The sequence below is a fragment of the Ascaphus truei genome, chromosome 4 (genome assembly GCF_040206685.1).
Source record: "Ascaphus truei isolate aAscTru1 chromosome 4, aAscTru1.hap1, whole genome shotgun sequence".
In the NCBI taxonomy this organism is placed as follows: domain Eukaryota; kingdom Metazoa; phylum Chordata; class Amphibia; order Anura; family Ascaphidae; genus Ascaphus; species Ascaphus truei.
Window position 1 is genome coordinate 216,649,365 of NC_134486.1, and position 25,986 is coordinate 216,675,350.

The 25,986-nt window shown below is 42.1% G+C and overlaps 1 protein-coding gene across 2 annotated transcripts in view; it reads right to left on the minus strand.

The window, feature by feature from the left end:
• NUP133 (nucleoporin 133) overlaps positions 1–25,986 on the minus strand; it is a 97,487-nt gene that overhangs the window by 27,132 nt on the left and 44,369 nt on the right. For both annotated transcript variants that reach the window (XM_075596867.1, XM_075596865.1), the window contains exons 12-19: positions 23,476–23,633; positions 22,887–22,978; positions 16,636–16,799; positions 14,924–15,018; positions 14,608–14,832; positions 12,445–12,567; positions 6,715–6,811; positions 4,835–5,086 (exon numbers count right to left, since the gene is read on the minus strand). In XM_075596867.1, the coding sequence (XP_075452982.1) occupies positions 4,835–5,086; positions 6,715–6,811; positions 12,445–12,567; positions 14,608–14,832; positions 14,924–15,018; positions 16,636–16,799; positions 22,887–22,978; positions 23,476–23,633 (1,206 nt within the window). The remainder of the gene's footprint in view (positions 1–4,834; positions 5,087–6,714; positions 6,812–12,444; positions 12,568–14,607; positions 14,833–14,923; positions 15,019–16,635; positions 16,800–22,886; positions 22,979–23,475; positions 23,634–25,986) is intronic.

Consider the following 25,986-nt stretch of genomic DNA (forward strand, 5'->3'; position numbering starts at 1 on the left):
GCGATGAGCCTGATAGACACGGAAGACACTCCACTTCCGTTTTAGTGCCCGGGGAGGGGCGGTCAAGGCAATGAGATCGCTACCGAAGCAAATCCCAGAAGTCCAGTGGCACTCGGGTGCTACCGGACTTCCAGTGTAAAGGTTGAGCAGCAAAAATATCACTCAAACAAATGCAACCAAGTCTAGCGAACTACACAAATATTCACTTATCACTTTTCCCCCAACATGTGCGAGTGTGAAACGTGTGTGTATATATATATATATAAATAAAAGAAGAAGAAAGCGCAAACCTGAATGCTATTAAAATAAGGAAAAAATTTAATAAAGACAAATATTGGCTTGGTTGCAGGATAAACAGATAAGAAAAAACAAACAGTAAATATTAAAGCATAACAATACAATACAATGGGATATATTAGGAAAATAAAAAGATATATATATATATATATATAGATATATCTATATATATATATATATATATATATCTCTATATATATAGATATATATATATCCAATAGCGGTGTCCAAAAATAGTCCAAAAAGGTCTAAAGGGAGGAAGTGGCACTGGTAAATACCAAGATACTTGATTGCATAGCGGGCTAGCACTAGAGATGCCGTCCTGTCTCCTCAATACCCCCCTCACACGACAGCCAATTTCCTCCAAAGGGATATGCTGCAGCAGATAGAAATGGCTGTTTGAAAGCCAAGTGCAGCTGCACGAGCTGCAAATCCCACTAATAATCTCTGATGTAGATAAAGCCAGTGCTCTCCACTCTCCAAACTCCTAACGTTGCTCAGCCCTCCTCCCACACCAGCTGGTGGACACAGTGACGTAACCTATGCGTTTCGTCAGCTGTAACGCCAACTTCTTATACACATACACACACTTAGTTAAGTTATAGTGGGTAAAAAAAGTGACAAAAACACGTGTGTGTGTGTGTGTGCACATATATACACACACACACACACACACGTGTAGGTTAGACATTGTGCAATAAGCCAGATTTAATACACTCAGAAACCATTTTAACATTTGTATAAGGCATCTTGTCTGTGTTTGGATGGACATGAAGACAGTGCAATGAAAGTTTGTTTGCTAATCAAACATAACCTTACAATTTACACTGTTAAATTGCCCACCAAGCCCATCCTCTTTTGAAATTCTAGTTGGCAAAATCTGCCTCCCCTTTTCTAAGCCCATCTTGCTTGCTGGCATCTACCGCCCCCCTAAAGCCCCTCTACAATCCCTGACTGATATCACCCAATTTCTTGGCTCCATTTCCTCTCTGAATGAGAAGAGTGAGCTGCTAGTTCTTGGAGATTTCAACTTCAATTGGCTTGACCCTAAAAACCACAAAATCCAGATAAAACTCAAGTCACTTTACCTATCGCAACTCATTTCCCAACCCACACGGATAAACCTGAAATCGCATAACCATTCCTTGCTAGACTGGATTCTCTCCTCAAACCCCAGCAGAATCCAATCCTCTGGCATCCTTCCTGACATTTTCAGTGACCATGCAATAGTGTACTGTGTAAGGAAAATTAAAACGCCCCAATCAAGCCCTAAAGTTCTCCTCACTAGAACATTTAAAAACTTTAACTCACAACAGTTTCTGGATGACCTTACCAACTGCCCATGGCACAGAATCGATTTAATTCCCGACCCTGATTCTGCGCTTGACTATTTCCAATCAGAGTACTTAAAACTCTGTGATACCCATGCTCCAGTACGCAGAATAAGGGTATGGGGTGCCCACCTTCCATGGGTAGCACCTGACCTTATAGCACACTACCAGTTCAGGGATGCCTTGTGGAAAAGCTACAAAGTAACTGGCACTACCAAGGATCTCAATCACTACAGATGCACGCGGAACATGTGCACAAGGCAAACAAGGCATGCAAAAGCACAATATTACTCTGACAATCTCCACCAAAATACAACAAACCCAGCTAACTTCTGGAAGGTTATCAACAACATGTTCCAGCTTCCTAACCATCAACAACCAAGTAATATCACTAAGGGGGATATTACTCTGACAGACCCCACTGACATTGCAAATGCCTTCAATGATTACTTTGTGGGGTGCGCCAATAACTTATTAGCGAAATGTAGCCCAAACCACAAACCTGAATCTCATCCTGGGAGTACCCCTATAGTCCCACCCCCTCCCAACACTGCCCACAATTTTCAATTTGGCCCAGTATCGGAAGAGGAGATTATACAAGCGCTCCTCAAACTAAAACTAAGCAGCCAATGTGGACCTGACTTACTACAATCTAGGTTCCTACGACTTGGTGTCCCAGCCATTGCCAAACCAATTGCGTCCATAGTCAACTCTATCCTGTCTGCAGGCCATATCCCTAAGACCTGGAAAACTGCCAGAGTTGTCCCAATCTTCAAAAGTGGGGACAAAAACACTGTCTCAAACTACAGGCCAATCTCACTTCTCCCAATTTTATCCAAAGTCATGGAAAAATGTGTCCACTCTCAATTAAGCGATTTCTATACCAAGACAAATTTCCCTAGCCAATTCCAATCTGGGTTTCGTCCCAAACACTCCACCGTAACTACCCTGCTAAAAGTTTGCAATGAAATCCTGTGTGTAATGGAACGGGGTCAACTCACTGGTGCAGTATTCCTAGATTTTGCAAAGGCTTTTGACACAGTTGATCATGCTATCCTGCTTAACAAACTCCAGAGCTCAGGAATAGGGAAACATGCTTTAAACTGGTTTCAGTCCTACCTATCAGGAAGATCCCAACATGTGTCCATCTCAGGCTCTAACTCCAACCCCCTGGACATCACCTGTGGTGTCCCGCAAGGCTCTGTTCTGGGGCCCCTACTCTTCTCAGTGTTCATTAATGATCTTCCCACAGCTTGTAAGGAATCCTCAATACACATGTATGCATATGACACAATCCTATATGCACACAGCCATAGCCTCTCTAACCTTCAACACATACTTCAGTCTGACTTTTTGAGACTCGAAAACTGGATTTCCCAAAACAAACTGTTTTTAAAAACTGACAAGACTGTAACAATGGTATTCGGGACCAAGACTAAATTTTTAAAGCTTCCAGTGACTGAGCTCCTGATTAGAACCAACACTAACACCACTCAAACCCCTGTCACTAGTTTTAAATACCTGGGCTTATGGTTTGACTCCCACTTAACATTCGGGATGCACATTGATATCCTGACAACCAAGACCTATGCCAAACTAGGGGCACTTTACAGGAACAAATCCTCCCTAAGTCTCCTGGTCAGAAAGCGTATCGCACAGCAGATGCTCATGCCAATTATTGACTATGGAGACATAGTATACGGCTCGGCACCTCAAACCCACCTTAGCAAACTTGACACCCTCTACAATTCAATTTGTCATTTTGTTCTCCAATGCAACTACAACACACATCACTGCGATATGCTCAAAGAACTAGATTGGTCATCACTAGAGTCTAGGCGCAAAGTTCACCTTTCCTGTCTTGCCTTTAAATTCTTCATGGGCAAGCTACCCAGCTATCTGAACAAGCTCCTCACCCCTACCACATGCAGCACTTATCATCTGAGATCAGACTCCAAAAGACTGTTCATGGTCTCAAGGCTCAACAAAGTATCCGGACGTTCCTCCTTCTCCTACCGTGCACCCCAAAACTGGAACAACCTACCGGAGACTCTCATATCCACCACCAGTTTAAGTTCTTTCAAATCTAAGGCTGTCTCACATTTTAATCTGGTCTGTAACTGTTTCATACACCCATAATATATATTTTCTTTAACTGTGCACGCAATGTCTTGTATATAATATATACCCTGTTCATTTATGTAACTGTATTTGTAACCATGTATTATTTGTTTTTCTCTGTGCCCAGGACATACTTGAAAACGAGAGGTAACTCTCAATGTATTACTTCCTGGTAAAATATTTTATAAATAAATAAATAAAATAATAACCTAGAAAAGCAAATACAGCATAAAATACATTTACATTGGGCTTACAAGCCTGACATACTGTAGGGATTCAGTATCACCACAGAATCCGTTTATATTATAGAGAGGGTAAAGTTTAGAACGTCGTACTTCAAATATGTACAATCAGAGAACAGGAATATATCCTGTCCAATACAATTGATCAGAATTCTGACTGATCTACCGTGTGGGCTGTATGTGTGTTGGCTGAGTGAAGGATTCTGTTTATACAATAGCTCATGTTGGACAAATACCAGTGGAATAGGCAACCTGAAACCTAATGACTATTAAGCCATCCTGAAACTGGTTCGGTCAACAAGAAAAACAGGAAAAAGTACCCGGGCGCTATCTCAATATGCAATGTGGAAATAGGTAAATAGATAAGTAAAGAGTGTGTAACAACCTTCTTGGGGTTTAATACCCCTTAAAACCTTAAGTGATAATCTATTATTCTAATAGATTTTTACACTAGTATCTCCCCACTACCCTCAAGACAGAAGATCCACTTGGACACACTATACCCCACCGGACCACTGTCAGGAGCTATTACCATTTGCAACTTGTGCTCCCCCATTTTTTTCTGTGTTTCACATCATTGTAAAGGCCTGGTTTGATTGTCTGTATGTATGCATGCCTTTCTTCTAATAAATACCTCTGCTGTGCAAGGAGTACTGCTTCTGTGTGCTGCGAATATACTGTTTGTACCCACTGCTAATTATTGTTTTAAATTACAACAATAAAAATCTGGGGTCAGTCTCACGCTAGGGAAATAGTATTTACCACTTTTCCTGATTGATTTATACTGTATCACAGGAGGAAGCCATACCAGAGATTCCAAGCAAATGAAACATTTTCACTTACACAAAGGAGACAAAAGCTCTGATCGTTTCTGTGTATATTCCATTTCCAGAATGCAGTATCTCTCTTGGTCACTTGGCCTGTCCACAGATTTCAGCTGAGTGACATAGTCGTCAAGGAAATAACTTAACAGCGCTACCAGTTGCTCAGTCAAGGTACTGCGGAGGCCACTATCAGCCTGAGGATAGACCTTCTTCAGGATGATGGCATGCTGACGCACAATCACTGTTCGGATTCCAGCAGGCCCACTAAAAGCTGCAGAAACAAACAAATTCTGTTCATAAAACAGTGCCAAATAAAGTGAAATTAAGTTTGTGCAAATTAATCTCAAGTTTAAAACACACACACGTATGTATGTGGTTTAAATTTTTGTATAATAAATAATGAACTAAATGTTGCGCTTTTTGTTTTGTGTGTATATATATATATATATATATATATATATATATATATATACATACATACATACATACATACATACACACACATATATATATATATATATATATATATATACATATATACACACACACATACATACATACAGTCACGTAGTGCCCCGTTTCACAGAAGTTACAGGAGAATGCCGGGAGTTGAAGGGGCAGACGCAGGAGAATGCCGAGACAAGATTCACTACGCCGCCGGAAAGTCTCGCCAGGGGAAAAAATGCACTCGAGATAGATATATATCTTTATCTATAACTCATACACACACACACTATATACACGTTGTGTATCCTGGAATTCTTTTCCCACTCCTATTCTTGCAGGCAGAGATCCTTTAATCTTCAGTTTGTAAAGAGGATGCTATGAGATTTGATGGATAGACATGAGCCTTGCGGTAAACCTTCAACCTCCCACAGAGAGAAATCAGTTAGAACAGCAGCTGCTTTACACATTCTTTATTAGACGTCTGTCAAGATTCAATAAGCTGTGAGGGGGTATTGCGCCCTGATACGGCGTCAACTGCTACTCAAGTCTTAATGCTGGATCGAGGTGCGATACCCCCGCATCGGTGCTTAGTAAATCTCCCCAATAGTATGATGAAGCCAAGCCTTGTAATCCTCCAACAATTGTGAAGTAAACACTATCCCCAGTGAATGTAGACGTTGGAGTGTTAAGGATGGGAAGAATGCAGAAAGGTTCAGCCAGAATATGTGCAGCAAGAACAAAAATTAAAAACGTTTCCAGTTTCAAGGTTATAATAATAATTAAGAGACTATTACATAGCCATGGACAATGGTGGATGTGAGGGACATGTGAGGGACAAGTGAGGGATTCTTACGGAAAGCGACGTGGATACATGAAGCAACTTTTACCTGAGGTGGTGACCATGCCAGTGACCATACCTTGTATGTTATGTTTTGGCCAAAATGTGTAACTAAAGACCCCCCTACCCCTACATTTTTCTCTAGTGAAGACTTATGAAAGGTTGAACAATATTGTATTGCACACTTCATGCAGCATGTTGAACGGATTTAAAAGAGATTGCTAATAGTCATTGTATTGCAGGCATTTCAGAAGTATAACATGTAAGAAAGGTGGAGATCTAGAGAGATGTGCTCCGATGTGACTTTTGCTCTTACAGATGTCCAGTGCCACTTTCACACAAACTAGAAGACCTGACAATGCTATGTATTGGGTGACTTTGCCATATTGTGGATTCTGGATCATTGCTAGGAAGAGACACAATTGAACCCTACTGTGCGCATAGTGGGGTTTTTTTTTTTTCAAACGGTGCTTGTTTGTCATATAAATTATAAGCCTCAAGATTTTGTGTACAAGACCATTTAGTGCAGAGATAGGTATAATTATATTTTCTTAACATGGCTGTTTTTCCAATATATTTTTGGTTTACATTTTCAGAGCATTCATTTTACTTACCCGTCCATGGAATATACTCGGGTTCCTTTTCTGTGTGTTCACTTTTATACAGAGAGCTCTTATTTTGTCTGTACTGAAAGGCAGCATGTAGCATATCCTAGAACAAAAAATAATGAGCGACAATGTATTCTATAATTTGATATACAAAAGCCTCAAAACTGCAAAGGAATAATGGACAATATTAATATAATTTTCATGATTTAATTAGGTATTCCATACTAATGAAAAAAGTACAAGCTGCGCCGACAAACTCCTGCTCTTAAGAAAATTGAAAGCAGGACTCGTGACAGAGCGCTAGGCCACGCCCCCTGGCGGTTCAGCCAATGAGAGTGAACCTGCTGGGTGACGTCACGGCCGCCCACCGACCCCCCCCATCTTTCCCCCTGCAGCTCACTGCAGACCGGGGGACTCGGCTGCCAGCGCAGCCAGGCGCGTGTGCAGCGCAAGCACTGTGGCCGTAGCTTTATAATGACAAATACATGGTTACAATAAGTGAAACGGGTTATACAGTACATTATATACACAAGACATTGCATGCACAGTTAAAGATAATAAACATTATAGGCTTTATAACAGTTACAGACCAGATTAAAATGTGAGACAGCTTTAGAGTCTCCAGTAGACTGTTCCAGTTTTGGGGTGCACGGTAAGAAAAGGAGGGGCGGACGGATACTTTGTTGAGCCTTGGGACCATGAGCAGTCTTTTGGAGTCAGATCTCAGATAAGTGCTGCATGTGGAAGGGGTAAGGAGCTTGTTCACATAGATGGGTAGCTTGCCCAGAAAGTATTTGAAGGCAAGACAGGAAAGGTGAAATTTGCGTCTAGACTCAAGTGATGACTAATCTAGTTCTTTGAGCATTTTGCAGTGATGTGTGTTGTAATTGTATTGGAGGACAAAGCGGCATATTGAGTTGTAGAGGGTATCAAGTTTGCCAAGGTGAGTTTGGGGTGCCGTGCCATATACCAGGGGTGTGCAAACTTTGTGCACTGCGCCCCCCCCCCCCTGCCTGCCAGCCCCTGTACTTGTGTCAGCCCTACCAAAAATCCGGCGTCAAATGACGTGCAGGATCACGTCGTCATGTCACCCGCGGCTTCATTTGATGCGCTTGCCATGGCGACGCGTCACGTCACATGATCCCGCGGCGGCGTTGCTGACAAGGTAGGAGACACTGCAGTTGCCTCACGCGATTCCCGGCACTTAGTTTAAATGACTTGGGGAAGAGTGCAGGGCCTCTGCAGCCGCCACGCCCCCCCCAGAGAAATCTTGCGCCCCCCCCTGCCATATACTATGTCCCCATACTCGATAATTGGCATTAGCATCTGCTGTGCGATGCGCTTTCTGACCAGCAGACTTAGGGAGGATTTGTTCCTATATAGTATACCTAGTTTGGCATAAGTTTTGGATGTCAAGGTATCAATGTGCAACCCAAAAGTTAAATAGGAGTCAAACCATATGCCCAAATATTTTAAACTAGTAACAGGGGCTAGCATAGAGTAGTTAGTTTTGATCTGTAGCTCCTTCATTGGAAGCTTTAGAAATTTAGTCTTGGTCCCAAATACCATTGTTACAGTCTTGTCAGTGTTTAAAAACTGTTTGTTTTGGGAAATCCAGTTTTCAAGTCTCAAAAAGTCAGATTGAAGTATGTGTCAGAGAGGTTATTACTCTGTGCATATAAGATTGTGTCATCCGCATACATGTCTATTGAGGCTCCCTTACAAGCTATAGGAAGAACATTGATGAAGACCGAGAAGAGTAGGGGCCCCAGAACAGATCTTTGCAGGACACCACAGGTGATATCCAAGGGGTTGGACTTAGTGCCCGAGATAAACACATGTTGGGATCTACCTGATACGAAGGAATGAATCCAGTTTAAAGCATGCTTCCCTATTCCAGAGCACTGGAGTTTGTTGAGCAAGATAACATGATCAACGGTATCAAAAGCCTTTGCAAAATCTAGGAATATTGCACCAGTTAGTTGTCCCAGTTCCATTCCACACTGGATCTAATTGTAAACTTTTATTAGGGTAGTTACCGTGGAGTGTTTGGGGCGAAAGCCAGATTGGAATTGGTTAGGGAAATTTGTCTTGGTATAGTAATTGCTTAATTGGGAGTGAACACATTTTTCCTTGACTTTGGAAAGTATTGGGACAAGAGAGATTGGCCTGTAGTTTGAGACAGTGTTTTTGTCCCCGCTTGTGCATGTGCAAATGTATGTGTGCTCATGTGCATATGCGTGCACATGTGTACGTGCATGTGAATATGTGTGCGCATGTGCAAATGCATGTGTGTGTGCATGTGCATATGTGAAGCTAAAATTATTTGCAAATGGAGAAGGCATCAAAACTAGGTAATGTTTGCACAATGATGGATTTTAATTATCCAGACACAGACGGGGGGCAATGAGATTAGCATTACAACAAAAGGAAACAGGTTTATAGGGGTGCTTAAAGACCATTACATGACCCAAATTATTGAGGAACCAACCAGGAGTGGGGCAGTTCTGGATTTGGTAATATCAAACAATGTAGAAGTAATAGCACATATTCAAGTTCTCTAACATTTGGGTATCAGTGATCATAACATGGTCACTTTTGAAATACATTATCAGAAAACAGATTACTTGGGTTCAACAAAGACCTTATACTTCAGAAAGGCAGATTGTATTAAATTGAGGACTAATCTACAAGGAATAAATTGGGATGATGTTTTTGCAGGGAAAAATGTAGAAGATAAATGGACAGTCTTTAAAACATTGTTAGAAAAGCACACTTATCAGTGTATACCCTTGGGTAATAAGTATGAAAGAAATAAGTAAAACCAATGTGGCTAAATAAACCGGTAGAGGGTGTAATGGAAAAGAAGTGGAAGGCGTTTAGATTCTTTAAATCAGAAGGGACGGAGGTATCGTATCAGAATTATAAGGAATGTGACAAAAATTTAAAAAGGGGGCAATAAAATGAGCGAAAATGAATAATGAAAAAAGTATTGCAATAGAAAGCAAGGTCAACCCTAAAAAGTTCTTTAAGTACCTGAAGGACAAAAATTTCAGAAAAGGAAATATAAGACCCTTTCAGGGTGAGATGGGCAGGCAGAGGTATTAAACAAATTATTTGCCTCTGTGTTTACCAGGGAAGAATCAATTTCAATAGTAGTGCCGCAGGAGGAAGCCACAACCCATATATTAATGAACAATTGGTTAACTGAGGAAGAAGTTCATAGGTGTCTTGATAAAATTGAAGTAAATAATAAGGCACCTGGCCCCAATGGCATACATCCAAGAGTTCTCAAGGAATTACAGTAAGCAGTAACTGTCAAACCATTACATTTAATATTCAAGGACTCCTTTTCCACAGGCTCAGTACCACAAGATTGGCGTAAAGCAAATGTGGTGCCTATATTTAAAAAGGAAGCTAGATCACAACTGGGGAATTACAGACCTGTAAGCCTGACTTCAATATGTATGTACGTCTTTATTTATTTAGCGCCATTAATGTACATAGCGCTTCACAGTAGTAATACACGTGACAACCATATAAATAACAAATAATACAAATAACTGATCATGGGAATAAGTGCTTAGACATAAAAGTAACATTTAGGAAAAGGAGTCCCTGCTCCGAATAGCTTACAATCTAATTGTTAGGTAGGAAGAATGTACAGAGACAGTGTGAGGGCATTCTGGCAAATGTGTCTGCAGGGGGCCAAGCTTTATGTATCATGTGTATAGCTTTAGCCACGAAGCTACTCATATGCTTCTTTAAGCAAGTGTGTTTTAAGGTGGGTCTTAAAGCTTAAATAGTGGGGAAGCTACTTGAAGGTTTAATACAGGATAATATTCAGGAATCAAGGTAGTATTAGGACCTGCTACGGGTCATGCCTTGATGTGGCTTGCAGGCTTATCACGCTTTGGCCAAAGAGTTTAACTAAATTACCCTTTTCCAACAGAACATATAGGTATTTCACTGTGTATTTTTGTCATATTGGATGTAGCATTGGGCTTTTTTGTCTTTTGTAATATTCAGGAATACCTAATGGAAAACAAAATTATTAGTAACAGTGAGCATGGATTTATGAAGGATAGGTCATGCAAAACTCACCTTATTAGTTTCTTTGAGGAGGCAAGTAGGAATTTAGACAAGGGTAATGCAGTTGATGTGGTCAACTTAGATTTTGCAAAGGCTTTTGAAACGTTTCCACACAAGAGGTACAAATATATGCACCTGGGTTGAACACTGGTTGAAGGACAGACAACAGAGTTGTCATAAATGGAAATTTTTAAGGTTGGGCTAAAGTCGTGAGTGGAGTATCTCAGGGATCGGTACTGGGACCCCTGCATTTTAACTTGTTTATTAATGACCTTGAGGTTGGCATCGAGAGCAAAGTTTCCATCTTTGCTGGTGACACTAAATTGTGTAAGGTAATAGAATCAGAGCAGGGTGTAATTTCTCTCCAGAAGGACTTGGAGAGACTGGAAACTTGGGCAGCTATATGGCAGATGAGGTTTAATACAGATAAATATATGATTATGCATTTGGGATGCAAGAATAAACTGTCGACACAAATTAAATGGGGATAAATTAGAAGAATCCTTGATGGAGAAGGATTTAGGAGTGATTTTAGACAGCAGGCTTAGCAATAGTGCCCAAAGTCATGCAGTAGCTGCAAAGGCAAACAAGATCATATCTTGCATTAAACAGGCAATGGATGGAAGGGAAGTAAACATAATTATGCCCCTTTACAAAGCATTAGTAAGACCACACCTTGAATATGGAGTACAATTTTGGGCACCACTCCTTAGAAAATACATTATGGAACTAGAGAGAGTGCAGAAGCCATCAAACTAATAAAGGGGATTGACAATCTAACCTATGAGGAGAGGCTAGCTAAAGTATAGATTTATTTACATTAGAAAAGAGGCGTATAAGAGGGGACATGATAACTATATAGAAATATATTTGGGGACAATACAAGGAGCTTTCAAAAGAACCATTTTATCCCAAGGGCAATACAAAGGACTCAGGGTCAACCCTTGAGGTTGGAGGAAAGGAGATTTTACCAGCAACAAAGGAAAGGGTTCTTTACAGTAAGGGCAGTTAAAATGTGGAATGTATTACCCATGGAGACTGTGATGGCAGATGCAATAGATTTGTTCAAAAAAAAGTTGAACATCTTTTTAGAAAGGAAAGGTATACAGGGATATACCAAATAAGTAAAAATGGGAAGGATGTTGATCCAGGGAGTAATCGGATTGTCAATTAATTTAATTAATTAAATTCTTGGAGTCAGGAAGGAATTTATTTTTCCCCTTATGAGATATCATTGGATGATATGACACTTGGGTTTTTTGTTTGTCTTCCACTGGATCAATATACTGTAAGTACGGATATAGGATAAAGTATCTGTCATCTAAACTTAGCAAAGGTTGAACGTGATGGGCGCATGTCTTTTTCAACCTCATCTACTATGTAACTATATCTGCATGGGTGCGCATGTGCATATATGTGCGCATGTGCATATAGGTGTGTACACACACACACACACACACACACACAGTGTCCCCGGAGCTTTGAGCGCTGCTCTACAGCTCCGGAGGAACTCCTGGATCAGAAATAAGGAATCAAATTAGGAAAGTGACATTTTCACAAGCACCTTAAATGATAGGAAAAGGCCACAGATGTGACTTAGAATAGTGCAACGGTTTATGCCTCTACAGGAAACCAGCCCAGTACCTTCAAAATATTGTTCACATTGACAACTATCTGTGCCCACTCAGCAGAGTCGATTGATGTGCTGTCCAACGTGCCCTCCTCTTTGTCTATCAAACATTCGAAGATGACATCCATCTTTGACACCTGCATCAGAAAATAAAAATAGATTTTATCATGCAAAGAAATCACCTCACTGCCTACATAACCATGATTGGATGGTTTATATGCAGCTTTTTCAGTGGTGGGACAATACCAACAGATAAAGGAATAGAGGCCTTCTGATAGTAATACATAGAACAGGCAGGAGAGTTAGGGTGTAAAGAAATAACATTTACGCGGTTAAGTGAATTAATTCATGAAAGTGTGTGAAAAATGGACAGAGTAAAATATTGGTAACCAAGAGCACAATTTAGAAATGAACGTCTGGGAAGACATGTATGTGTCCTCTTAACTAGCACGTGATAAAATAGAACATACACTTATGCTATGCATCTAAAATATATAAATACATATATGTATATAAAGAGGGTGTGTCCAGTGTAAGCTGTCCTGTACAAGTACCAAACCTCACACACCTTCTGTTGACACGGACAGGAATGCATTTAGTTTAAATTTATTTGTAACTAGCTGAGAGACCCGGCGTTGCCCGGGATGTGAATCCCTAATAATTGTTTTGTGGGAGGGTGAACCTTGGGTGGGTGGGGTGAATCTTGGTTTTTGAATCTTGGGGTGAATCTTGGGTTGGTGTGTGGGGGGGTGAATCTTGGGTGGGTGTGGGGTGAATCTTGGGTGGGTGTGTGGGGGGCGAATCTTGGGTGTGTGGGGGTGAATCTTGGGTGGGTGTGGTGGTGAGGTGGGGTTGTGTGAGTTCCCCCCCCCAAGGCGATAGTTTCCCCCCCCCGGCGGTGTTTCTCTCCCTCCCTTGTCCCCTGCGCGTGTTCCCCCCCCGCCGCTCCTTCCACCCCCCATGCGGGTGAGGGGAGGGGGGGAGGTTGCCGGCGGGGAGGTGAGCTGCGGGTGAGAGAGTGTAAGTAGCGGTGGCACCAGTGGGTGTACGGTAGGGGTGAGGGGGCGGTGTCAGTTGTTTGTGGTGTGGGCGGGTGGTATTTGGGTGTCATCAGCGAAGGGTGTGCGTGAGGAGGGGGGGGGTTTGACGGGACGGTGTATGGTGTGCTGGTGGGTAATTGCACCGGGCGGTGTTGGTGAAGGGGGGGAGGGGGAGGAAGCACGCGGCAGCGCACGGTACCTGAGGTGGTGTCTAGTCCGCAGGGGAGGTGAGAGCAGGCGGTGAGGCAGTGATTGTTCTGACAGTGTTGCAGTTGGGTTTGTGAGGTCAGCGAACCACGCAAGCCAATGAGAGGCGTGCGGGGGCGGGGCCGAGCCACGGACCAATCAGATTGGCCAGAGGGTGAGTGACAGACCAACGGACCAATCAGATTGCCCATAAGCACAGCAAACGGTTTCATTTTTATAGATATAGATTATGGATTTTGTACATAACTCCCTAATATTCCTTGAGCTTTATGTGAATTTTTGGTCCCTGGCTGAGGCAGTTAAAGTGTCTTATTTATGGGAATAAGGAGATGTGTGACGGTCTAAAGCACTGTGGGACATAAAATATGTAATGTGTGTTGATATTTCATGATTGTTTTACAGTTTGTGTCACGTTCCTAATAGTAGGGGGAAATGTAAAAGGCACAGTAAATGTGACTTGTGTACTAAGCAGTTCTTGCTTGTCCTACATAGGGATTGAAGCATCAATCCTTTTCAAAATACATTCAGAGCCATGACCACATTATGATGCAGCCTTGCACCACAAGCATAGCAATTTGCCTTTAAAAATCCTCAACGTGAAATAATTGCTGACCTCTTTCATATTGTATGGCTTTTTGTGTTTAAGTGAAGCACTAATGACCATTTTAATTCTTGCTGTGTTCCAGGGCTTAGAAGCCTCAAGGATAGAAAAGAGCACCAACGTAGTAAAAATATTGTTCAAAAGTGCGGGAGAAAAGGTTTCACAAAATAGGTTAAAATAAACAAATATATAGAAATCTATCCCATTTGTCAAGCAGGGTGCACTTTGCTGCTTTGAGATAATCAGAGATTGTTACTATCACAATCCATGCAGTGTTTCTCTTCCCCGATGCAAAGATCTAAAGGCATACAACCGAAAGGCTCCCTCACCTCCCTAAAGTATATATCTGCAGCAGTCAGGTTCTGGGGTATGGGACACTTCTTTTTGTTTAACGCAAGCTGTATGACCGAGTTAACCAGCGCAGGGAGCTTGGAGTGGTGGTTCTTCAGGACAATTGCAGCTGATAGCTTCTCTGCGTGCTCACTGAGCAGCAGCCGCGTTGCCATGGCGAATCCTTTCACTTGACAGGTGTTCAGACGATGGAAGAGCCCGACCTGGGTTGAAACAATAATTGTGAACGGTTAATATTTTTATTTTACAAAAAGCAAGTGGTGGGCAGTAATATTGTGTTGGAAGCCACCTGACCTGGTGAAGAAAATCCAAGAAGAAAGAATGTGCCTTCATCTTGTCTTCAAGCTGATGCAAAAGGATTAAGGATGTATTGCTAAATCCAGCCGTCTCTGAAGAAGGAAATAAAAACAAAGAATGTCACTATATTCTGAACGAGAGTGACAAATCATTTAAAGGCAACAGCTTCACCTAGTCCTGCGGCTCTCAAACCTTTTTTTTTTAGGCAGCCAACCAATAGCTTATTCATGTGCCAATAGGTGAATTCACCTGTAGGCGACTCCTTTGGTCAGCTCTAAAATCTGGCGTGGACAGTGGTCCACAAGGAAAGGTGTGAGAACTACTGATCTATTTAATGGAAGTCCACTAAGCCACTGATTCCCCATCGTATCTTAGATGAGGAATGGATGTTATTACCTTTTTTATGGCAAGGGCCGGTGTGGATGGAAACATTGCACAAGCTCACCTATACATACACATTCCTACGTAGCAGGCTGCATTGTTCTCGTCTTGGGGGTTATTTTGCAGCAACATAAACCATGGAATCCTAGGAGAACACCGTGTTGTTCTGAGGAATGCCTGGGTGTGTTTAAGTATATGGGTGCAGGGATGGGCGGACAAAGACGACATCTGTACACCACCTTATACACACACACCTTGAGGTGCTGCTATCTTACTGGTTGTACATGTACATTTCAGGCGTAGGCATCTCCCAGCACCCAATTCTGCAAAATAAGTGCCCATACTCTTGTAGAGACCAGAGCTGAACAGACAAAGGTTGAACAGACAGAGGTGGGGCGGTGGTCCAAGGACTACTGATTGTGCAACACTAAACTAGATCCCATTATCAGACAATTCAGACACTCTGGAAAATATTGAATATTAGAGAAAAATGCCCTCAACATGTCAGGCTGTGAGACTGGCTGCCAAGATTCAGTTTAGCTTGACTAAAAGCTGAAATAGGGCCCACTATCAGATGTCAGACCAAGAAGGGAAGAGATATTTGCACAGGGTATAATGCCTTGTGTAATTTAGCTCAGTGTCCTTTTATAATGTCTCCTAATTGGATTACCAGAGGATTTCCCCACATAAATATATCCCTAGATAATCTACCAAAAAGGTACTGCAGCATATTTTATAAACATAATATCCAACAAGTTTGAGAAAGCTACCATTTGCCATCACAGATGAGCACAATGTGGCCCATAATATTGTCTTACAGAGCATGATATTAACATGGAAACAAAGCATGCATAATGCCATTAAATGTGAAAAGCTACAGCTGCCACTTGAGTGTTGCCTACATTGTTATTTTTCAATAACATCATGCAAGGACTACAGACATTTTACTCATGGCAATTAAAATAATTTACAATCCACAGCCATAAAAAAAAAATATACACTTTGCTTTGCATGACTTTTTTTTTTTTGCTTGCAGCTGTGTCAAATATTAGAAACAAGTTAACAGGTCTTACATTTTGCATATATTCTTATCCAGAACTAGCCAAGATTGTAAAGCAGTAAAATATGGTCTGACTCCTTGCTAGCTCGGAAGCCCATCCACACAGGGCAAGATTGATGAAAAAGTAACAAGATGAGAACGCCACTAACTGCATCCATTTTGTTCCACATTTGCTTTGACACAAAAAAACAAATGTCCCAGCCTGTGAACAAGTCCTTCACCCTTCTAGATGATACGAGGAGTCTTCACTGTCTTACGATGACCTTACCTTCTGGCACAGACTCAGCCCAGCGGGGGTCCGAAGCAGGATAGTCATCCACCAAGTCCACACTAATCTGAGTCACTGCCTCATCCAGTTCATGATCAGCATCCAAATCTGAATCTGGGGAGAACAGGCTATCCGACATGTTCTGTGCACCAAGTAAATCCTTCCTAGAAAACACCAATGTCACAAATATGTACAGCTATAGAGAGGAAGAGAATGATACACACACACACACACACACATATACATACATACATACATACATACATACATATATATATATATATATATATATATATATATATATATATATATATATATATACACACACACACACACTATACTGAAATGAGCAGCCTTTAACTAGAAAAATAAAAATTGACAGTACATTGGAACGATTTGGCCCACCAATAATTTTTTTTTTTATTACTCCTACTTTCATAAAACCATTAAGCGTATTGGATATTTCACTTTTGTGCAGTAAATTATAATCCTTAAAAATGCCGTGGTCTTTTCCATAACATGCTTATTGTTTTTACGCTATTTATTCCACAAACTTCTCAAAGTTCCTTTCGGTTTATTCAAATTTCTTATTTCAATAAGTAACCATTATGTGAATACATTTTTTTTTTTTAGGTGAAATAGTTCCAGTGCATTTTAATTAACAAAAGATTACTGTGGAGTGATGAATTCATCTTACAAAAACAGATTCAGAAGTTCATTATATTATCACTAAAATTTTAATAATACAGCAAACAGCACATTATTTAACTGGCTTCCTATGTGCAGGAACTATGGGAAATGGTTTCATTCTGAATTTTTCACACAAAACTTGCTTTTTATGTTCTGAAGTGCAAGTGCCTTCTGCATTGACTTCAGAATTATGGGCATAATAAAAAGCAGTAAAGGGCCATATTTACTAAGTGGTGCTAAGAAAGACGACCCATAACAGCCCCATAAACACCTTCTATCCCATGTGTCTCATGGCTTAGCCTACCTTAGAAAATGTGTCCCCAAGTATCTATACAAAGTAAAAAACAAACCTCCTCCTATCGAACCAAGACCAGGAGACTCCCTAAATGCTACCTAGTAGTAGACTGGTCTATTGATGCTAGTGGTTGGGGCGGGGGCAAAACATTTTCCAGGATGTTATCACAGAATCCATGCAAGAAAAGCAAACAATCACTGCAACTTAAATGACCACATATATTCATATGCACACAATTCATTTTAGTAAAAGGTCTTTAAAGCTGCAGTTCAGTCTTTTTTTTTTTTTTTTTTACATTTATTTTTTTACTTCAATAGTTTTGTGTGTGCAATCTCTAATTACCTAAAGAACTGTATAGCTGCAGGTCAATTCGTTCTCTATGTATTGATAGGTCGAAATTTGGTGACATATTAAAAGCTGGGATTTGTTTATATTCTGCTTCACTCCCTCAGTGGAAGCTCATGAATATTCATGAGCATTCCTGCACTGAGTGCTAGAGGGAGGGCAGGGCTGACAAAGGGGTGTGTGACAGGACATGAAGGGGCAGTGCCTTAGCAAATGGCTGTTAAAATAGAATACAAGAAAATTGGTCTTTCAAAGTTGTTGTTTTTAAAACAGAAAATGCTAAAAGTATTTTTTCTTACTACAGAACTGATTTATTTAAAAAAACACACATGCAGGATATTGACTGAACTGCAGCTTTAAATCTGTTGATTCCTTGTTTTTTTCATTTTCTTAATTATTACCAGAACCAAAAATAAATACCCCTGGTCTAGTGGTGGAAGCTCTCTAGGTTCAGAAAATAACACCAATTTGTATTAGCATTTAAAAACAGAAAGAACAATTCATGCGCTCCTAACAATTGGCTAAAATAAAATAGCAATCTCTTGAATAAGGATTATTTAGTTAAACCCTTTGGTCCAAAGCGTTATAAGCCTGCAGCCCCGTAAAGGCATAACCCTATTTGCAGGTACCTACACTGAATATATGTAATTGTTGTCCCAGGGACTGGTGAAAAATGTGAGAACGCCCTTAAGGGGTTAAATAAAGCATATCTTTTTGTCAGTAGTGCAATTAAAAGCTGCATTGAAGAGTAGGTGAATGTATAAGGCTCACAGAAAGAAATATGTGAAAAGACAGAAAACTCCAATGCTATTTTGGGGGTTTCTTGAGCTTGCTGGGACTTTGTAAGTTTATTAACAGAAAGAAATGTGTGTAAGTTTCATTATATTCACACCAGGGAATTTGTGCATCAACAGTTTACCTCTACAGTAAGGTAACTATGATACTGGCTTTGGTTCGCTTTTAATTGCACTACTCACAATAAACATATGCTTTATTTAACCCATTCAGGGCTTTCTCACATTTTTCACCAGTCCATAGGACAATTATTACATATATTCAGTTATGCCTTGATGGGGCTGCAGGTGTATATAGTATAACGCTTTTGTCAAAGGGTTTAACTAAGTAACTCTTCTTCATGAGATCACCATTTTATTTTAGCCCAATTGGTAGGAGCGCAGGAATCGTTCTTTTTGTTTTTCTATATGTAAGGCCTATCTTTTTACCTGCAGCAAACTTTATAAGGAGGAGCGCGGTATCATGTACAGCAGGGCTGCACAACATACGGCCCGTCTGGCCTCTCTGTGCGGCCCGCGATGACTCTGGCCCGGCGCCAGTTAATTAAATAAATTTTTTAAAAAAAGTTTCAAAAAATGGCGGCAATTCATCCCTCCTCCCAGCCCCCTCCCTCTCCCTCCCAGCCCCCTCCCTCTCCTTCCCAGCCCCATCCCTCTCCCGGGTTTTGCGGTGCGCGGGGGCAGCAGCAGCAGCATGAGGAGGATGTGTGTTTTTTTTTCTTCAATAGCAGGCTGCCGTGGAGGTCAGAGCTTGCCAGGGGCGGCGCTTAGTACCGGGGAGGAGAGGATGTGCTAAGCTCATCTAAAAGAGGTGTGTGTGTGTGTGTGTGTGTGTGTGTGTGTGTGTGTGTGTGTGTGTGTGTGTGTGTGTGTGTGTGTGTGTGTGTGTGTGTGTGTGTGTGTGTGTGTGTGTGTGTGTGTGTGTAAAACGGGCTGGTGGGGGGTGGGTGTGTAAAACGGGCTGGTGGGGGATGGGTGTGTAAAACGGGCTGGTGGGGGGTGGGTGTGAAAAACGGGCTGGTGGGGGGTGGGTGTGTAAAATGGGCTGGTGGGGGGTGGGTGTGAAAAACGGGCTGGTGGGGGGTGGGTGTGTAAAATGGGCTGGTGGGGGGTGGGTGTGAAAAACGGGCTGGTGGGGGGTGGGTGTGAAAAACGGGCTGGTGGGGGGTGGGTGTGAAAAACGGGCTGGTGGGGGGTGGGTGTGTAAAACGGGCTGGTGGGGGGTGGGTGTGTAAAACGGGCTGGTGGGGGGTGGGTGTGAAAAACGGGCTGGTGGGGGGTGGGTGTGAAAAACGGGCTGGTGGGGGGTGGGTGTGAAAAACGGGCTGGTGGGGGGGTGGGCTGCTGACATGTGAGGGGGTTTGGGCTGCTGACATGTGGGGGGGTGGGCTGCTGACATGTGAGGGGGGGTGGGCTGCTGACATGTGAGGGGGGGGTGGGCTGCTGACATGTGAGGGGGGGCTGCTGACATGTGAGGGGGGTGGGCTGCTGACGTGGGGGGGGTGGGCTGCTGACATGTGAGGGGGGGGTGGGCTGCTGACATGTGAGGGGGGGTGGGCTGCTGACATGTGAGGGGGGTGGGCTGCTGACATGTGAGGGGGGGTGGGCTGCTGACATGTGAGGGGGGGTGGGCTGCTGACATGTGAGGGGGGTGGGCTGCTGACATGTGAGGGGGGGTGGGCTGCTGACATGTGAGGGGGGGTGGGCTGCTGACATGTGAGGGGGGGGGCTGCTGACATGTGAGGGGCAGGGGGGGGAAGTGATGTGAGGTGCAGGGGGGGAAGTGATGTGAGGTGCAGGGGGGGAAGAGTGATGTGAGGTGCAGGGGGGGGAGAGTGATGTGAGGTGCAGGGGGGGAGAGTGATGTGAGGTGCAGGGGGGGGGAGAGTGATGTGAGGTGCAGGGGGGGGAGAGAGTGATGTGAGGTGCAGTGGGGGGGGGGGGGGAGAGTGATGTGAGGTGCAGGGGGGGAGAGTGATGTGAGGTGCAGGGGGGGGAGAGTGATGTGAGGTGCAGGGGGGGAGAGAGTGATGTGAGGTGCAGTGGGGGGGGGAGAGTGATGTGAGGTGCAGGGGGGGGGAGAGAGTGATGTGAGGTGCAGTGGGGGGGGGAGAGTGATGTGAGGTGCAGGGGGGGAGAGTGATGTGAGGTGCAGGGGGGGAGAGAGAGAGAGTGATGTGAGGTGCAGTGGGGGGGGGAGAGTGATGTGAGGTGCAGGGGGGGAGAGTGATGTGAGGTGCAGGGGGAGGGTGTGATGTGAGTTGCAGGGGGGGAGAGTGTCATTGAGGGGAGGGGGAAAGAGTGTCATATTGAGGGGAGGGGGAAAGAGTGTCATGTTGAGGGGAGGGGGAGAGTCATATTTAGGGGAGGGGGAGAGAGTGTCATTAAGGGGAGGGGGAGAGAGTGTCATATTGAGGGAAGAGAGACATGGGGGGGATGCTGACTTGTGGGGTGGGGGGATGCTGACATGGAATGGGCTGGGGGGATGTGGAGGGGGGTATTGTGTGTTTGATATGGAGGGGGGGTATTGTGTGGGTGAGGGGGAGAGATGGTGGTATGAGAGATAGATGGGGAGTATCATAAAGATTGATAGTGAAGGGTTCTGGGGGAGATATGAGGATGAGGATGATGATGATGATTTAACCCGTGCGGCCCAATTTTTTTTCCTTGGAGCAGTTCGGCCCTTCTCACTTTACGAGTTGGGCAGGCCTGATGTACAGTCTTCCACAAGTATTAGCATTTAAGGCAAATAAAAATGACAGGTTCATAATTAAGAAAATTGCAGCTGTACTGAACAATGTTCCTCTTATTTATTGTCTCAGCACAAATGAGGTTACCAGACGGCCCCGTTCTGATCCAGGACTGATGGAGTACATAGTCCTAAACCTGTCATTTTTCAGTGGTTAGACCAGTGAATAAAAGAATCACAAACTAAGGAAATGGTGTTGTTAAATGTTATGAAAACCTTGTAGTTATATGTCGTCTATAATGTCCCCATACAGAACAAGGACGTTACATCCTCCCCTATCCTGTTCTCAATCTCGCTTTCTCCACTATACACTTTTTATGACTGCAACTGGCACCGACTTAAGATTCAAAGCCAGCCCAACAAGATCTGGTTGCAGAAACGGCTCCAAGAATTTGAATCTGCCCTATTTCAGTGTGGACCAGTGCCTAGCAAGGAAGCCCTACAGGGACATGGCACCAGGAGTATTTATATCGTCAAAAGGGAGGAGTTCCTGTTGTAGATTGAATGACGCCAGGGTGAAAGCCGGGCCAGTTTGGAGAGTCTGTATCCCTGTAATGCCCTTAGTATTATAAGCACAACCGTCACTACGGAGAAATAAGAATACAAAGCTTACAAAGTATACAGTTTGCAGTGTAGTCTTCCATTTATAATGGCTTTAAATGTCCTAGGACAGACAAATAAATGTTCATCTGGAAAGTGTGTGTTTACCCATGCTATAAAGCTTAACTTTTCTATGTTCTTCCCACCTTCCACTTTTACTGAAAAGTTACCAGTCTTCATTTTGTTCTTAAATAATGGATTTCATTCCTGACTGGTTACGGGCCTTTTTATTCCTTCTGCAGTGATTCGATCCTTCCAATTTTGTGCTGCACTACCACACTATTACTAGTTTTTGAGAGACATTTTTAGGAACTAAAGCAACAGCTGTGGTTCTCTAAAATGAAGCCAAGTATTTTGCTGGTAGATACATCATATGATTTCCAAGAAGTAAAAAAAGAAAGAAAGAAAAAGGAAAAATGAACATTGTTGCAATACTTAAAAAAACAAATGTGTTCAATTACGAATTATTTTTTTCTGTTAAAACTCCCCCGTGATCAAAGCAATACATATCTGGTGCATCCAAGTTCACGTGTTTATAAAATCCTCTCTTAAAGACCTGCAAACAAAAATATGTGTACAATTCTCTTACTCCAATGACAAGTGCATACAAACAACAATGGTTCAATTGTTTCAGAAAAGCAGTAGTGTGCTAAAGAATCACAGTATATGTAATGCCTCATTGTGCGTGGCTACTGTATCATGACCTTGAAATGATCCTCAGTACACACCTGCAGTGCTATAGGGTGTCAGTATGTTGCAAGCATTACATCAAATGTACCTGCAATATTGTAAGAAGGCTGCTTTCAGTAACTTAGTCTTATCATCGTGGGCTATTGTCTCCATTCTTGAAGACGGGGCCAATGAACTAGACTAAAATAAGACAAAAAAAATTATTTCAATGAGAAATCAGATTAGATGAGAGCATTTGTGGTGACAAGCGCGTCTTATGATGAGAAATAGAGAAAACATCTGTGGTTCAAAGTATACTTCACACATGCACAAGACTGCAGATCTGACACAATCCCGGAGCAACTCCGACAGGTGTTTTAAGCCACGGGTTGCAGCTTCCAATAAAATGGCTGTGCCCCAGAAGTGTTACAGCCCGATTCCTTTATAGTGATCACATTTAGCCCCAACAAATGTTGATTTTCATTACGCATTATTTTCTATTTAATGCATTATTTTCGCTATTTAAGTCAGTGGTGTGCACGTTATTTTCCATTTCTTGGGCTCTGCAGGTTGCTGCTTTGCTGAAGGACGGCAAATATTTTATATTTATTACAACGCATTTATTGATGACTGGAAAGGTACCGCCCGACATAGGACCAAAGTAAAATCATGACAGCACGTTAATTTCTATATTTCACCTGACTACTGGTTCCTGCTACAGATGCTGAAAGGGAATCTTCCATGTCTTCTGACAGCACGGACACTCCCTCTCGAGCGGTGACCGCCAGTAGGCCGCCGTTTCTGGTGAAGAAAACTGGCAGGCCTGCACAAGAACCAGCTCCTAGTATGCAGTCACCTGCAGAGACGAGGGGAAAAGAAACAGTGGTTCTAAAACAAAAGGAAGGAAACAACCCAGCAATGTTACAGTCTCCCCTCAAAGCAGCAATCCCCCAAAAACTTAAATGAAGTCCTAACCATCTGGGAATTTTAAGTGTGGCAGAGGAAGATGCAGCACGTGTTCTTTCGTGCTTTGCAGAAGGGAATTTTCTTCCTCCATTTCAGGTAGTCCCTCCTTTAAAGTGAAGGGTTTTGTTAATTGCCTGACAACGTATGTGGTGTATCTGTTGACCTGTGGTTGTGGCCTACATTATGTGGGCAGGACAACCAGGCCATTAAGCCCCCGCTTCTTGGAACATAATATATCTTCTATCAGTGGTTACTGACCATTATGTTTCAAAGTATTTTCTGATGGTTCATAAACAGTCTGATAGTTTAAAGATTATGGGACTAGATGTGGTACCACCCTCTGTGTTAGCTGGTGATCGGTTTAAACTTCTTACAGGAAAGAAAGCTACTAGATTTTTAAACTAAATTGTCTAGTGCAATTTGGACTTAACGAAAATTTAGATATAAGCACTATAGTGTAGGTCCTTCTGCGCATTCTGTTTATCATATACATTTCATTTTTCCTTTCATTCATTTTTCCCCTTCTTCCTCCCCCCTTCCTTTTCCCTCCTCTTCCCCCCCTTTTTCCTTCCCCCTCCCCCCATATAGGTCCTCATTTATCACCTTACCATGTCCAATCAATTAGTGTTAGCTCTTAGTGCTTTTCCTATTTTTTACAAATATAGCTATTGTCTACAGTTCCTTGCTTGTCTCTAAGCATCTAGTTCATTTTTATTAATGAGGTAGATTCGATTTCTAAATTAATGGATGTTGATTTGACTGTCATTTTATGATTATTGTAGTCATTTTTTTAAGGATTTGAACAGTGGCATTTCCACACATATTTTGTCTTTGTTTTAATTTTCACTTTTGTGTGTGTTTTTTCATTACACACGTTAGCACATTGTTGTTTTTTTAATCTTTGTCCAAATAGCATTTATTTATGTATTTTTACTTTTTTACAATCGTTCGTTACATTCCCAATGACTATGGATTCATTTGCTGTAATTTACTGCTGACCAATGAAATTCAAAGTGCACTGTCTATATATAGTCTTGCCAAATTGTATGTGGCATCCCCCGATGAAGTCAGCTGATGCTGACGAAACGCGTTGGGACTGGCGTTATCACGCTACTTTGAGGCGTAGCTTGTGTACCGAAGGATTCCCTTTTCAACATGAGGTGTATCAGCTGGAGAGGAGGGTCGGATCTGCACCACTGTTCCCCGTGCTTGCGGTTTTCCATCGGGATGTGCTGCTGTTTGTGTCGGTGTCGGAGGACTCTTGCCTCTTTCAGCGGCATACATACAGACAAGTGGTGTGCTGGATAGCGATCCGGGTGGCCTTTAGAGTGGCACCGTTACACAGTTAAAGATACCTTTATTCTAATCCTTGTTTTAATCATCCTGTAAGTGGGAATTGTCTACCACTCAACTTTTTATAATAATAAATCCCATTGTTTATGATAATGCACTAGGGGTGTACACTGTCTCTTTTCCATATATATATATATATATATATATATATATATATATATATATATATATATATATATATATATATATATATATATATATATATATATATATATATATATATATATATATATTAATACCTGCTGCTTTAGTGTTTATATTAATTAATTTATTTTTGCAAGCGGAATCAGTTTTTTTTTAATTTTGAAAAAAAAAAATTACACACGAATAATTGAAAAAAAAAAAAGCTGTGTGTGCTGTGCACGCGCATAGTAAGTGAAACTTCTTTGACTTTTGTCACAGAAATTGTATTTGTGTTGGTGATGTTTTAATTAAAAAACAAAATACAATTTCAGTGACAAAACACAAATAAATTTGACTTATAATGCGCGTGCTCGGCACACATCCCCTGTATTAGCTATTTGCAGTAAGGGCCTCATGCAGAGAGCAGCGCTATTTGAAATCTCGCCATTTTCCGGAGAAAATCGCACTAAAAACAGCTGAAAATGGCGAGCTAGGGAAAACGCGCCATTTTTTTTTCTATTTCAAAATCTCGCCGCGCAGCTGGCGAGAAACTACATCTCGCCAGTCTGAAAATTATCCGAATTCAGAAAGGCGCGCTCGCCATCTAGTGGCTGTTTTTGGCGCGATTTTCATCAATTTTCTCCGCCAACTAAAGTTGGCAAGAAGCAGGAGCTCGCCGGCTATAGGGGAAAAAAAAAATGCGATTTTTTTTCCCCCCCTTTCAGCTGCGCGCATCTCCTCATTTACAATTCTCCACATGCAGTAAT